Source organism: Berghia stephanieae, chromosome 6 (genome assembly GCF_034508935.2).
Source record: "Berghia stephanieae isolate SIO BIC M18660-M18661 chromosome 6, UCSD_Bste_1.3, whole genome shotgun sequence".
Taxonomy (NCBI): Eukaryota; Metazoa; Mollusca; class Gastropoda; order Nudibranchia; family Aeolidiidae; genus Berghia; species Berghia stephanieae.
This window is the reverse complement of record NC_088365.1, coordinates 27,908,391-27,923,390: the sequence shown is the minus strand read 5'-3', so window position 1 is coordinate 27,923,390 and position 15,000 is coordinate 27,908,391. Positions and strand designations below refer to the sequence as shown.

Below are 15,000 nucleotides of genomic sequence, written 5' to 3'. Positions count from 1 at the left end.
TCTCTCTCTCTATGTCTCTCCATCTCTCTGTCCCTTCTTCTCTCTCTCTCCCTCTCTATGTCTCCCTCTCTCTCTCTCTCTCTCTCTCTCTCTCTCTCTCTCCCTCTCTCTCTCGCTTCTCCTTCTCTCTATCTTTGCCAAATAACATTAAAAATAAAATAAATAGAAAAAAATAAAATTCCCCTTATTCATCCCATAGGGGAAATTTGTCTCTAGTCTCTAGAGTCTACTCCAAGTGAGACAGGAATAACCCAGGCGTCAGCCGCAGTGCAGCGCCGCAAATTGAGCTAGGGCAAGGTGACGTGCTCAAGGCTACACGGCGTAGCGGTGGCGGGTGATCGAACTAGGTAGCTTTCGGGTACGAAGCAAAGACCTTACCGCTGAACCACGCTGCCCCATGAATCTAAGAGAATTCGTATTTTTGTTTACCTGCTTCAAAATGAAGTTGTGCCTTTTTACTGGAGAAGAAATGCATCTGCTCTGTCCGAAATCCAGGCCAAACGATGTCCAACTTGGTCAACGCATTCTTCTTGACGATTTCCTCCCCTTCCTTGCTGATTTCGTCCCACCGATTACAAATGAACATGGCGGAACGAGGGTCGATGGCGCTTTCCACGTTGTCTTTCTTGAAGTCTTCCTGGATGGCCTTCAGGAAACTGACAAGCTGTGGACATTAAAGACAATTATTATACGACTCTTGCTTCAGCGCATAGTTCATTCAGTCCTTGGAAAAGGCTCTTGACTCACATTCTCACACCGTACTCAGATGTAAAATGAGTACCTGGCCGTTAACAGCATTGTCTTTGTCGAAAATAAAATTAATATTGCCTAACAGGCGTTGTGGACATTAAGGACAAATATTATACGACTCTTGCTTCAGCGCATAGTTCATTCAGTCCTTGGAAAAGGCTCTTGACTCACATTCTCACACCGTACTCAGATGTAAAATGAGTACCTGGCCGTTAACAGCGTTGTCTTTGTGTCGAAAATAAACTTAATATTGCCTAACAGGCGTCGTGTCTTGTTCTAACCCTGTTACGTGTTGCTGTTGGCCAGGCACCCCTTGTAAAGCGCTTTGAGCATGTTTAGTGGATATTACGCTATATAAAAGCTGAAGTCAGTAAGTAAATATTCAACTCCACCCCCTCCCCAACCCTCTCTACATGTCAACAGGCATAATGTAAATAAGTCAGTCAGTCAGTCAGTAAGTAAGAACGTAAATAAAATAGTAAGTAAGTATGAACGTAAGTAATAAGTAAGTAAGAAAGTAAGTAATTAAGTCCGTAAGTAAGTAAATAAAAAAGTAAGTAAGTATGTATGTAAGTAGGTAAGTAATAAGTAAGAAAGTAAGTAAGTAAGTCCGTAAGTAAGTAAATAAAAAAGTAAGTAAGTATGTATGTAAGTAGGTAAGTAATAAGTAAGAAAGTAAGTAAGTAAGCAAGTAATAAGTAAGTAAATAAGTAAGTACGTAAAAGTAAGTATGTAAGTAAGTACGTAATAAGTAAGTAAGAAAGTAAGTAATAAGTAAGTAAGTAAGTAAGTACGTAAGTAAGTAAACAAGAAAGTAAGTAAGTAGGCAAGTAAGTAAGAAAGTAAGTAAGTAAATGTCGAATATTCACACCCCCCTCCCATCTCGACATAACACCCTTTAGAAGCTATTAGTGACAAATGTATGGCTGGCTGAGAAAACCCGGAAAGATGCGCAAATTTCATAAATTGAGTTATGTATACAGGGGTGTAGATTTGTTGCTGTTGGAAACACTTTATCTTCAATTTTGGCTCTTATCTCAAATCGAAGCTTGTCGCGTCTTCCCGGGTTTTCCCAGCCAGCCTCACAAATGTGTAGACGGCAAAACGAACCCCGAGACTTCCTTACCCTGTCTTCTTGCACGCCCCCTGCTGTGTCTGACTTGATGATGTAGATAAATCCAGCAGCCCTGGTGGATTTGATGTAGGACATTGTGACGTCATCCATTTCGTCCATCTCTCCAATGCCTGGCGTGTCCACCAAGGTCACACCACTCTGTAGATGGTGATATGAAGGAATGACAAGTATGTCTGGCTATGTGGTCTTGTGGTATGACACTCGCTTTCGGACCGGAAGGTCCTGGGTTCGAGATCGGTCGGCGCATAGTCAGTTGAGTCCATGGAAAAGGCTCTTTACTCACATTCTCTCACCGTACTCATGTGTAATAAGAGTACCTGGCCGTAAACAGCGTTGTCTCTGTCCAAAAAATTGCAATATCGCCTAACAGGCGTCATGTCACGTCATACATGTTAAGGGTTGCTGTTGGCCAGGGACCCCTTGTAAAGCGCGTTGAGCACGTTTTGTGGATATTGCACTATTTAGAAGCTCAATTTATTTTATTTATTAAAAATAAAAACCGAAAGATTTGGTATAATAAAAAAAAAATTAAAAAAGAGAACCCCCCCCCTAAAAAAAAACAAACAAACTTGAACATTTAAAAGGGCAATATCCACTAAAAGTGCTTAAACTTCTTTACAAGAGGTTTCAAGTGAACAGCAACATATAACTTGTGATTGGATTTAATATATATGTAAGGCAATAAGACAAATTAATAAAAAATAAATAGCAATAATAAAATGGAATAGAAGTTTTAATATAATTTACAAAAACAAATGATGTGGACGGACGTTTAGGGTTTCCCCTTCCTCAAGCATGCGTTTCATTTTGTCTTTATAGATTAAATTGAAGCTTCCATTAAAAGAAAATAATAATTTTTTTGTACCCCCCCCCCCTCTCTTTCTCTCTCTCTCTCTCTCTCTCTCTCTCTCTCTCTCTCTCTCTCTCCCTCTCTTCCGTATTTCTTCAGTTCATTATTGTTTTCAATTTCATCAAAGTTTATTATTGAAACACCATACAACATACATTTATGGAGACAAAGATAAAGGGAGTAAAGGTGACTCATATATAAGGGAACAACACAAAGCAAACGACGTTTCGGCTTTGACCTTTTCAAGTTTTGTGTCGTTCCCATATAATATATGAGTTACATTTACTGCCTTCATCCTACTGTCAATTTTATTGGCTCATTTAGCCACCTCTAGTTTTTGGAGTATGATGAGGATGGTGATGGTGGTATAGGGTAATGGTGAAAGGGAATGAATGTAACGGAAATATTAGGTAGGTTGTAGTGATGATGATGATGATGATGATGATGATGATGATGATGATGATGATGATGATGATGACGATAACGGTGACGATGTTACTAGTGTGCATATGTGTGAGTGTGCTTACGTCAATATATTGTATTGTTATAAATGTGTAATCAAATGACAAATTGCCACTATTTTGAGGACAATAAAGATAATATATCATTATTATTACTATTATTAACATACCTTTAAGATTGTTGCTGGCATTCTCAATGTAATTTCTTTGTATTGGGTTCCTTTCAATCTAGATTTCTGATCCTCCTGAGCTACGAATCCTTTGAGTTTATCGTAGGCGTCTTGGGTTCCCTGACATGGATACGTTTCGACATTCCCTGAGTGGTCTAGGGTTTCGATGCTGTGGAATAGAGAACAAAGTTAAGCGTGTTGAATACGAATTCGAATAAGAATAAGAAATCATCCATTTTTGTCAGTCAATCCATCAGATGATCAATAAATCAATGAATCAATAAACAAATAAATCAATCAACCAATCAATAAACAAATCAATCAATCAACCAATCAATAAACAAATCAATCAAACAATCAATCAAGCAATCAATCAATAAACAAATCAATCAATCAATCAAGCAATCAATCAATAAACAAATCAATCAATTAACCAATCAATTAAACAATTAATAAATCAATTACTTAATGAATGAATCAGTCATTCAATCGATCAATCAACCAACGAAATTTACCAATTAATCAATCAATCATTCAATCAATCAATCAATCAATCAGTCAACCAATCATTCAACCAATTCATCAATCAATCAATCAATCAGCCGACATCAGACAGTCTTGCGACGGTGGGTTACACATATCGTTGAATTTCTCACCTGTATGTTTGTGAATATTTGATTTTGGTGATGGCAACGGTGCAGTGGACTACATCGGTGGGAAGAATCGTTTCCCCCAGAATCAGGTTCATGAAAGTACTCTTTCCTCCATTGGTCTCACCTGGGGTGAAATCAAGATTGTTAAGCGCTTTGAGCACGTTTAGTGGATAATGTTCTATATAAAAGCTCAATTTTTAAAAAAATATTTTTTTAACTCTCTCCTTACCAGCTATTTTTAGAATCCCCCCCGAAAATTCACACCCCCCAGCAAAAAAAAAATAGACTTTTAAAAAAAGTAACAAGTGAGCTCTACAACACAGTGTTTAGTATTTATAGCTGTAATCAAAGAATTTCTTTAATTTTCGTGATGTACATGAAAAATCAGAATGAGAAAATTGTCGGTTACATCATAACGAATGTGACGATTTTCCTATGGGTGGGAAGGAGAGGGTTAATAGGCTTTTAACGAAATCAGGCCGAACGAGACGCCGAACGCCGAACCCGAACGGATATAGCCTTCTCACGTGACCATGAACGAGATCTGGATAGTGAAGACTGTCAAGCGGTATGCAGCATCGGATCTAAGGTCACGTGATAGAGGATAGCTTGGGTTGCTGTTGCTTGTGTTAGGGGAGGGGCAAGGTCAGTGTCATTCAATAGTATATAATTGTGCATGTGGCGCTCTATACAGAGAGAAAATTATAAATTGATTACGGGGGAAGGTGGGGGGAGGGGGGGGGGGGGTTGACCTACAAACGATCGAGGTGTTGGGCTTCGGGTAGACCATGATACGTAATCAAAGAGAAAAGGCCGCTGGTACTTGGATGGTGGAAATGGTTGGGGGGTGTGGGGGGGGGGTGGTAGTGACAATCAGCATGGGATGTATATATTAACATTAATAATATAGGCAATATATGACCAGGGATGTGTATTGTTTGTGTATTGTTTGTATATGTTTGTGTGTGTGTGTGTGTGTGTGTGTGTGTGCGTGCGCGCGCGTGTGTGTGTGTGTGAAAGGGATTACACAAAAACATCTTTCTCTGTAGCTTCCAAATGATTACGTATACGATAAATTTGAAAACCACATTGTTTGAATCAGCTTGCAAAAAGGAGAACATTTATCTTTGTTTCACAAAAATAGGTTTAGAAATATAACATTTTTCTAGTAGATTGATTTTGAAAAAATATTGCTCAATTTTTAAAAATTTAATGATAGTTTCTTTATTTTCCGGTCGATTTTCTTGATTTACATCTCATTTTTCAATTCTCAATGCGACGAGCACACTGATGTATCTCGTGTGATTCAAAAGCGCTGTTTGTTTTATATATATATATATATATATATATATATATATATATATATATATATATATATATATATATATATATGCTGAGAGTCCTACCTCACTAATTAATTCCTGAGCGTTGAGACGGTGACGCAACTATTACATACAAGACCTTGCAGACGAGACAGCAGGGCTTTTGGGTTACACAACCACTATTTACCCATCGGTCAGCGGTACTCTTTGATGTATACAGCACTCACCGCCTTTACGCAGAGCCGCCTGCCCATAAATCAAGAGATGATCTCCTAACTGTTCACAAGCGAACTGTCAAATGAGCAATCGATGATTGGATAAGAATCTCAAGATCTCATATAATAATAAGGTAAGTTTTGGAGAGGTGATATCCCCCAGGGTTGCCAGATTATTTTTCAACAAAATGCCAGGGGAAGACTCAAAAAATGCCAAAACACTCAAAAAGATGCCAAAGTCTGTTGACTCCCACCCCCACTAAGAAAACTACTCACTTTTGATAGACAATTTACTATCATATCCTGGTGGCTTGCGTGTTTTCTTTTCTTTTTCTTTTATTTTATTTTTTTTTTTTTTTTTTTTTTTTTTTTTTTTTTGAATTATACTAAATTTCCTGTTGGGGTAATTATTTACCTACTGACTACTAAGTGGAGTGCTAAACCACTACACCACGGTTGGATTTTAAGAATGAAAAGAAATGTGAAGATGTTTGTTTTTACGCGTTTAGAAATAATTAAGAAAAGGTGTCATTTGAAGTATAATATACAAGAAAAGAAAATGCCAAATGAAAATGCCAAATGCCAAATGATTTTTCTAATGCCAAACGGTTTTCAAAAATGCAAGATTTTTGGAATCTGGCATTTAAAATGCCAAACTGGCAACCCTGATATCCCCCCACCCGTCATCGGACAGAACTTTCATTGCGTTATATCATATGAGCTCCGCCTCCTCTTTCTATTCCGGAGTGACGAGATTAGACGAGAGGACGCGAGAAAAAAAATGGTCACGTGTTGGGCAAGTCGATCGGTCGGCGAGCTTCGGCGTATAACTATAACTCCGTAATTTCAAGCTCAAGTAATGCTGACGATGATGATAACGGCGATATTGATGGTGAAGAAGATAATGATAGTGATGATGATAAATATGATGAAAAAAATAATAATGATGATGATATCAGGATTAAGAATAATATTTAAAAAACCTCACAGCAGTACCAATAATGATAGTAGTAAATTGTGGCGGTAAAAATAGTAGCAGACTTGCGGTGGTGATTTTTATAGTTGAAATAGGAGAGAAGTAGAGGTAAAAATAACACCGATTATGATAAGATAATAACATTAATGGTGTTGGTGATGATGATGATGATGATGATGATGATGATGATGATGATGATGATGATGATGATGATGATGATGATGATGATGATAATTATAATAACAATAAAGATAGTGATTAATCACAGTCACCAACAGCATCACAATCACCATCACCAACAGCAACAACAACAACAACAAAAAGCAACTGCATGTTACCAGCGTCTATGTGGTCGAGTAGTATGACACTCGCCTTCGGATCGGAATATTACGGGTTCAAGCCCCGCTCTAAATGGTGCATTGTTGAGTCCTTGGAAAACACTATTTACTCACACTCTCTCACCGCACTCATGTGTAAAATGAGTACCCGGCCCTTAACAGCGTTGGGTCTGTCCGAAAAATTGTAAAATTTTGTAACACCGCCAAACAAGCGCCATGTCCCCTCCTACATGTTAAGCGTTGCTGTTGTCTAAGGACCCCTTTGTGAAACGCTTTGGGTACGTTTTCGTGGATATTGCACTATATGAAAACTCGTTATATATATTTTGTTTACCAGCCATAATGATAAGTGGTTCCCGCTCCTCCAGGGCTTTGATTCGAGCCTGGATTTCCTCCAGCAGATTGTCATGGGCCAGGAGCCGCTCCAGCAACAAGACCCCTGACAACGGCCCAGTAGGGATCTTGTTCAGGGCGTTTTGTAACATCTGAAGGATGTCTATCAACAGATTGCTCTTGGATTTGGTGTCCGATTTGCCCTCTGCAAATTTTTCCTGTTCGAAATCATTTGGGACAAACAAACCAACAAAGAAAATTTAAATTGTACATTTTACATGTTTTTTTTAGTAAACTGCAACCCGTGCAGAAAAAGATGGATAGATATATTGATAGAGAGACAGATAGATAGTTAGACATACAGACAAACAAAAAGATTTATAGATAGAGAAAGAGAATGAACGAAAAAGCAAGCAGAAGAGATAAATACATAGATATCGAGAGAGAGAGAGAGAGAGAGAGAGAGAGAGAGAGAGAGAGAGAGAGAGAAAGAGAGAGAAAGATATATATATATATATATATATATATAGACAGAGAGGGAGAGGGAGAGAGAGAGAGAGAGAGAGAGAGAGAGAGAGAGAGTGAGAGAGAGGGATGGGGGGGTCGGGAGAGAGAGTAATAATTTTTCTATCAACTAAAGGAGGAACTAAAAAACAAAATGGTATGTGCGTGGGTGAGGAAATACAAAACATTTTTTCTTCCCACGATGGATTCCCTCAAGAATAGATCATGCTTCCCGTTGTATTCAAAATGAAAGCAAGTTCGAAGACAACTATAGACAAGACAAAAAGATAATAAGGGCATAATAATACCCTTGTCGATACTCCAAGTATGTAATTACAAGTGAATCAAGAGGAAGTCTTGCACATGATGTCTATAGTTATGAGATCAAAGAGTTCTTTAAAGTCAACACAAACAAAATATTTCACTACTATTTTAAGAACATGCTGGAACGTGAAGACATTCGAATTTTATCATGATTCATATTTCCATAATGACGGCGATTCTACACTTTTCTCACCTACAATTAAATTCAGGAAGAGTTAGTTAGAAAAGAAGAGAAGAGAAGAAGAGAGAAGAAGAAGAGAAGAAGAAGAAGAAGAAGAAGAAGAAGAAGAGGAAGAGAAGAAGAAGAAGAAGAAGAAGAAGAGAGAAGAGAAGAAGAAGAAGAAGAAAAGAAGAAAAAAGAAGAAGAAAAGAAGAAAGAAGAAGAAGAAGAAGAAGAAGAAGAAGAAGAAGAAGAAAAGAAGAAAGAAGAAAGAAGAAGAAGAAGAAGAAGAAGAAGAAGAAGAAGAAGAAGAAAGAAGAAAGAAGAAGAAGAAGAAGAAGAAGAAGAAGAAGAAGAAGAAGAAGAAGAAGAAGAAGAAAAGAAGAAGAAAGAAGAAGAAGAAGAAGAAGAAGAAAAGAAGAAGAAGAAGAAGAAGAAGAAGAAAAGAAGAAGAAGAAGAAGAAGAAGAAGAAGAAGAAGAAGAAGAAGAAGAAGAAGAAGAAGAAGAAGAAAAGAAGAAGAAGAAGAAGAAGAAGAAGAAGAAGAGAAGAAGAAGAAGAAGAAGAAGAAGAAGAGAAGAGAAGAAGAAGAAGAAGAAGAAAGAAGAGAAGAAGAAGAAAGAAGAAGAAGAAGAAGAAGAGAAGAAGAAGAGAAGAAGAAGAAGAAGAAGAAGAAGAGAGAAGAAGAAGAAGAAGAAGAAAGAAGAAGAAGAAGAGAAGAAAGAAGAGAAGAAAGAAGAGAAGAAGAAGAGAAGAAGAAGAAGAAGAAGAAGAAGAAGAAGAAGAGAAGAAGAAGAAGAAGAAGAAGAAGAAGAAGAAAGAAGAAGAAGAAAGAAGAAGAAGAAGAAAAGAAGAAGAAGAAGAAGAAAAGAAGAAGAAGAAGAAGAAGAAGAAGAAGAAGAAGAAGAAGAAGAAGAAGAAGAAGAAGAAGAAGAAGAAGAAGAAGAAGAAGAAGAATTGTATTGTGATACATTGTTGTTAAGTTAAGACTACAGGCTACTTGCAACACAATAAAGGTTGAAATAATTTGTAATATTTTTCACCTAATTTTTATCATTGTCAATTTATTAGTCACCAACGATATCATCTTTCAACAAATGGAATGTTTATCGAAATATTTATAATACTTGCAAAGCTGTATGATGGGTTGCAATGCCACAACCATCGATGCATCTCGTTTTTTATAGTAGATAGATTAAGATACAATTATTATAAATTTACTGAAGTGAAAAAATTGAAATGTTGCTGCTCGAATCTCGAAGAAATAAATAACGATTTTCTTTCCGTTTGTATTTTTTCTTCTTCCCACCGCATATACATTTACATTTGCACATATATATGTATACATTGTCGCCATAGATTCTCAACTTTACGTTTATACATTTTTATGCATGCCACGTCTGTAAACGAATTTCCATTTTTTTTTTGGGATGAATAAAGTATATATTATTATATTATTATATTATTATACTTACAAATGGATTGTGAGAGACTTTCTTTTCCTTCCTCTTTGTGAGAATGATACGTTGGACCATGTCGTCCTTATCCCGGAATCCGTTGTCCACGACCCCTAGCTTCTTCTGAATCTCCAAGATGCTCATCGGAGACATCGTCATCAGGTCATCGTACTCATTGGGGTCCGACAGCTGAGCCGGGTTGTGTATGCCCTTGGCTGGCATTCTGTGGGAGATGGATATTATCATATTTATTTTTTATGTGAATGTTATGGAGTCTGATTATACTGCGAATATCGTGATATGGGCTATTAACTTGGACTGTAACACACACACACACACACACACATATATATATATAGAGAGAGAGAGAGAGAGAGAGAGAGAGAAAGAGAGAGAGAGAGAGAACAATATCCACTAAACGTACTCAAAGCGCTTTATAAGGAGTCCCTTAGCCAACAGTAAATCTTAACATATTATAAGACGATACACGACGCCTGTAGGCCAATTTTTCCAATTGTTTTCCCGGCGAAGACAACGCTGTCAACGGCAAGGTACTCATTTCACACCGGAGTAAGGTGAGAGAATATGAGTAAAAGGTCATTTCCAACAGATAATGTGGACGTTCCGGGTTTCCCCTTTATCAACAAAACAGGATGAATGAAACACTATTGACGAATGAGATAATGTGGCAGTGGCGTTGTTAAGATGAATAAACCTTTAACAACGCCACTATTACATTATATCATTCGTCTGTAGTGTTTCATTCATCCTGATAAAGGGGAAACCCGAAAAGTCAATATTATCTGTTTTTCGTATATCAAATTTAAGCTTACATTCAATTTCACGTTGTTATTTAGAAGTAAGTAAGGTACATTATTTGTAATGCTACAAGGTGAATAAGGTACCGTTCTTAGATGTGTAAACGTGGGCGTGTGTTACTCCATTCTTTAACACAGCTGCTGGTATAAATAAATAAATAGAATATTTTTGTTGTGTAATCTATCTCTTCACTTCGTGTCTGCCATCTTTATGAAGGCTTTGGCATTGCACCTGTCAGTTATGCGTAACCCAATAGTTTGACATTGAAAACAGTACAAAAGATTTTTAAAACTAGAACATATATTTAAAAACAGCAATATCTATTAAAGTGCCCAAGGCGCGTTACAAGGTGTCCCAAGCCAACAACAACACTTAAACATGTCAGACAAGACGTGACGTCTGTTAAGCGAAAGTGCATTTTATTTTCTACAGAGACAACGCTTTTAACACGGTACTCGTTTTACACCTGATACGGTGAGAAAATGTGAGTTAAAGAGTCTTTTCCAAGGATATAACTATGCTCCGCTCAGAGAAACTTGGACCTTCTGATCCGAAGGCGAGTGTCATATCATAAAACCCGACGTGCACTTCTTTACAGGTCTTGATAACCCAATTCCTCACGGGCTCATTGTTGTAATGGAAATCTCAAAAAAAAAAAAAAAAAAATGCCGCAAAATATTGTCCATTACAACAATGTTTAACTTAACGAGGGTCATAAGTAGGTTCGGATGTCAGAGCTGCATATATGTACACGTCGATAAGACCATATTATAGCTGCACGTAGGTTTTTGTGTATCCAATCGTAGCCACGATCCAATTCATTTCACTTAATAATTTGTGTGAAGTAAATAAACCCATATTATTCCAGTCTCACGAAGTGTGTAGTTATTCATTCCTTTATCATATCTTAAATAGAGTCTCGAGATTTGAAAAGGATTGTTTGACACAGCGCACGACAGAGAACAAAAAAATACAAGAAACTAAAAAACATATCAAAACATCAACACAACTGCCTGGAGGCAAATCATATGTCATTGGCACCTTTTCAGCCATACTCTTCTGGAAAAACCCATATTTAAACAGTTGTCCAGAAAATTCGTCCTTCAAATATCGATCGATTTAAATGACAATTCATCTTGGCAAAAACTCTCAACTTGGGACTTCGCGAAGTTTTTGCCAAGATGAAGGGTCATTTAAATCGATCGATATTTGAAGGACGAGTTTTCTGGCCAAATGTTTAGAAATATATTTTTTCCCCAGAGGATGGTAATTTTCAGGTTTCTATAGATAGTATGCGCTTGGCTAAGAGCATTACTCATAAACGAGGATGGCAAAAAACAATAACAATGAACTGAGTTACGTCATCTTCGAACTATTTATATCACGATCATAGGTGCCCCTTCGTCTCCAAGCGGTATTAAGTCGGGATGACCAGTGTGATGGAAATGCAAGTCATAACACACCAAGCCTGTACCATGGGGTTCGTTTCTTTATCTTATGGCGGAGAACAAAATGCTATTTATTGTATAAAAAATAAAACAAAAAAATACTTGACCTTTTATATAGCGCAATATCCACTAAACATGTTCAAAGTACTTTACAAAGGGTCCCTGACCAACGGCAACACGTAACAAGTAGAACAAGACCATGACGCCTGTTAGGCGATATTACAATCTTTTTCTGACAGGGGCAAACAAAGCTGTTAACGGCCAGGTACTCATTTTACACCTGAGTACGGTGAGAGAATGTGAGTAAAGAGGCTTTTCCAAGGACTCAACTATATGCCACTCAGAGCGAGGCCTCGAACCCAGGACTTTACGATCCGAAAGCGAGTGCCATACCACTAGACCACATAGCCGCACATATTTTAAAAATACACTGGAGGTTCGTATTCATCATTATATTATTGATAAATTCTCTTTTAGGGGCCCACCAGTTCATCCCGACATACCACCGTTTTGAGACGACTGGTCACATATATCAGTGCCTGCCCCCAACTGTGTCCATTTCTTATTTAGCCAGTTTAACTGGTGCACCTACGCTGGAAAACCAAGAATTTTAGAATTCGGCCAGAAAACTAGTCCTTCAAATATCGATCGATTTAAATGACCCTTCATCTTAGTAATATCTCTCAAACCCGGGACTTCGACAGGACCAATTTTTCAGAGTTTTTTTTTCAAAGTTGAGGGTTATTTAAAATCCATCGATATTTACATTTGAAGGACGAGTTTTCTGGCCAAATTTTTTATTGACATATTTTTCCAGAACACGGCAGTTTACTGGCTCCATGAAAGGTTTGTTGTGTCGTCTACTGTGGTGTTGCTGTCGGTAGGTCATGCGTAAAAAATAATTTTGACATTGAATAATAATAACAGTATACACAGTTGTAATTGTGAATAAGATATATCTATGAAATGTTCCTTTGAATACTGTACTTGAATATGAAAATATAATCAGATTGCGACGACAATATAATAAACATAATGTCTGTTGGATCGGAATGTTATGTTATTCATGTCATTTGCCTCGTAGTTTTATACCTACGTTCGGAAAACCACATTATTTTAAAATACAAATTACTACACAAAATATAAAGAAACGACTCGATCAGGTAGCATCTTTCACTCTACAAAAGCAGAACAAGAAAACTTGATGAGAAATATAGAGGTATGGAGAAGTGCCCGATGATAACAGAATAAAAAGTCACGGGGTCAGTGAGAAAAAAATATGGTATGGAGAATTCCCAGATGAAAACAGAGAATAAAAAGTCACGGGGTCAGTGAGAAAAAATATGGTATAGAGAATTCCCAGATGAAAACAGAGAATACAAAGTTACGGGGTCAGTGAGAAATGTAGGATATTGAGAAGTGCCAGATGAAAACAGAGAATACAAAGTTACGGGGTCAGTGAGAAATGTAGGGTATTGAGAAGTGCCAGATGAAAACAGAGAATAAAAACTTGACGGCGATGGGAACTCGAACCCACGACCGTACTAATACAACTCCGTCTGTTTTCATCTGGTACTTCTCCATACCCTGTGTTTCTCACTGACCCCGTGACTTTCTATTCTCTGTTTTCATATGGTACTTCTCCATACCCTGTGTTTCTCACTGACCCCGTGACTTTCTGTTCTCTGTTTTCATCTGGTACTTCTCCATACCCTGTTTTTTTCTCACTGACCCCGTGACTTTCTATTCGCTGTTTTCATCTGACATTTCTCCATACCCTGTTTTTCTCATTATCATTGATACCAGTGCCCGCTCCACACTTTTTTCAAAAAAAGAAAATTTGAGCTTTTATACAACGTGAAATCCACAAAACCTTCTCAATGCCACAAGAAACACTTAACGTGTAGGGCAAGACATGACGCATGTTGAGCGATATTGCAATTTTTTTCCGACAGAATCTACGCTGTTCACGGCCAGGTACCTTTTTATTTTACAATTGAGTGCGGTGAGAGAATGTGGGTAAAGAGCCTTTTTCCAAGGACTCAACACAAGATCTTCCGATCCGAAGGTGAGTGCCTTACCGCTAGACCACATAGCCAGATACACAGTCCCCTTTAAAGCTAGGTGTGTTACAGTCATATGGGGGGTTCGACAGCTCAGTTTGTAGAGCACTTGCTTCACACGCAAAGGGACCAAGTTCGATTCCGTGTTCAGTCGAGACTTTTTCTGAAGCCCCTGCCCACCCAGCAGCTATGGGTAGCTGGGTCTGTTTGATCTCGAGGGAAAGTACTTAGCGATAGACTAGCCTGCTATCCAAAGGATAGCAAAAGAATCGATATTGTCTGTTTCACGCTATAGAAACCGGGATAAACTCCATGGGCCGAATGGTAATTACAGCCTTTTCTTATCAGTGACGTTATCTCTGTCAAAAAATGGTAATAGCGCCTAACAAGCGTTATGTTTTGTCCTACACGTTACATGTACGGTTATGTCGTTTTGGGGTATGACACTCATTTTTGGATCGGAAGGTCCTGGGTTCAAGTCCCGCCCTTATCGGCGCATTGTTGAGTCCTTGGAAAAAGCCATTTACACACATTCTCTCACTTTTGCAGGTGTAAAATATGTACCTGACCTGACCATTAACAGCATTTTCTCTGTAAGTAGGAAAACAACATTCTAATATCGCCCAAGAGACATCATGTCTCGTCTTACATATTATGTTTTGATGTTGGCTTGTACACCCCGTAAAGCCCATTGAGCTCGTTTAGTGAAGGTCCTAACAGGCTTCATGTCTCATTGTTCATGTCACGTTTGCTGCTGGTCAGTGATCCTTTATAAAGCGCTTTGAGCACGTTTAGTGGATATTGCTCTATATAAAAGCTCAAGTTAAAAAAAAAAAGATAAATGGCCTCTTATGAGTCCTGACGTGAATCCAATGGACTACACCTACATCTAAGCAGGTCTGATAACCGAACGCAGTCACGGGACTGATTAAACATTGGTGTTATAGACTGTATTTTGCGTGGGTTTTCGAGTATATCCATTACGACTACTACTACTACTACTACTACTACTACTACTACTAC

At 37.9% G+C, this 15,000-nt stretch overlaps 1 protein-coding gene across 4 annotated transcripts in view; it reads right to left on the bottom strand.

Moving 5' to 3' along the window:
* The window catches only part of LOC144974779 (uncharacterized), a 47,348-nt gene that overhangs the window by 30,084 nt on the left and 2,264 nt on the right, over positions 1-15,000 (bottom strand). For all 4 annotated transcript variants that reach the window (XM_078918028.1, XM_078918029.1, XM_078918030.1 and 1 more), the window contains exons 2-7: positions 9,666-9,870; positions 7,205-7,421; positions 4,023-4,143; positions 3,367-3,535; positions 1,877-2,023; positions 430-664 (exon numbers count right to left, since the gene is read on the bottom strand). In XM_078918028.1, coding sequence (XP_078774154.1) covers positions 430-664; positions 1,877-2,023; positions 3,367-3,535; positions 4,023-4,143; positions 7,205-7,421; positions 9,666-9,869 — 1,093 coding nt within the window. In that variant the 5' untranslated portion in view covers position 9,870. The remainder of the gene's footprint in view (positions 1-429; positions 665-1,876; positions 2,024-3,366; positions 3,536-4,022; positions 4,144-7,204; positions 7,422-9,665; positions 9,871-15,000) is intronic.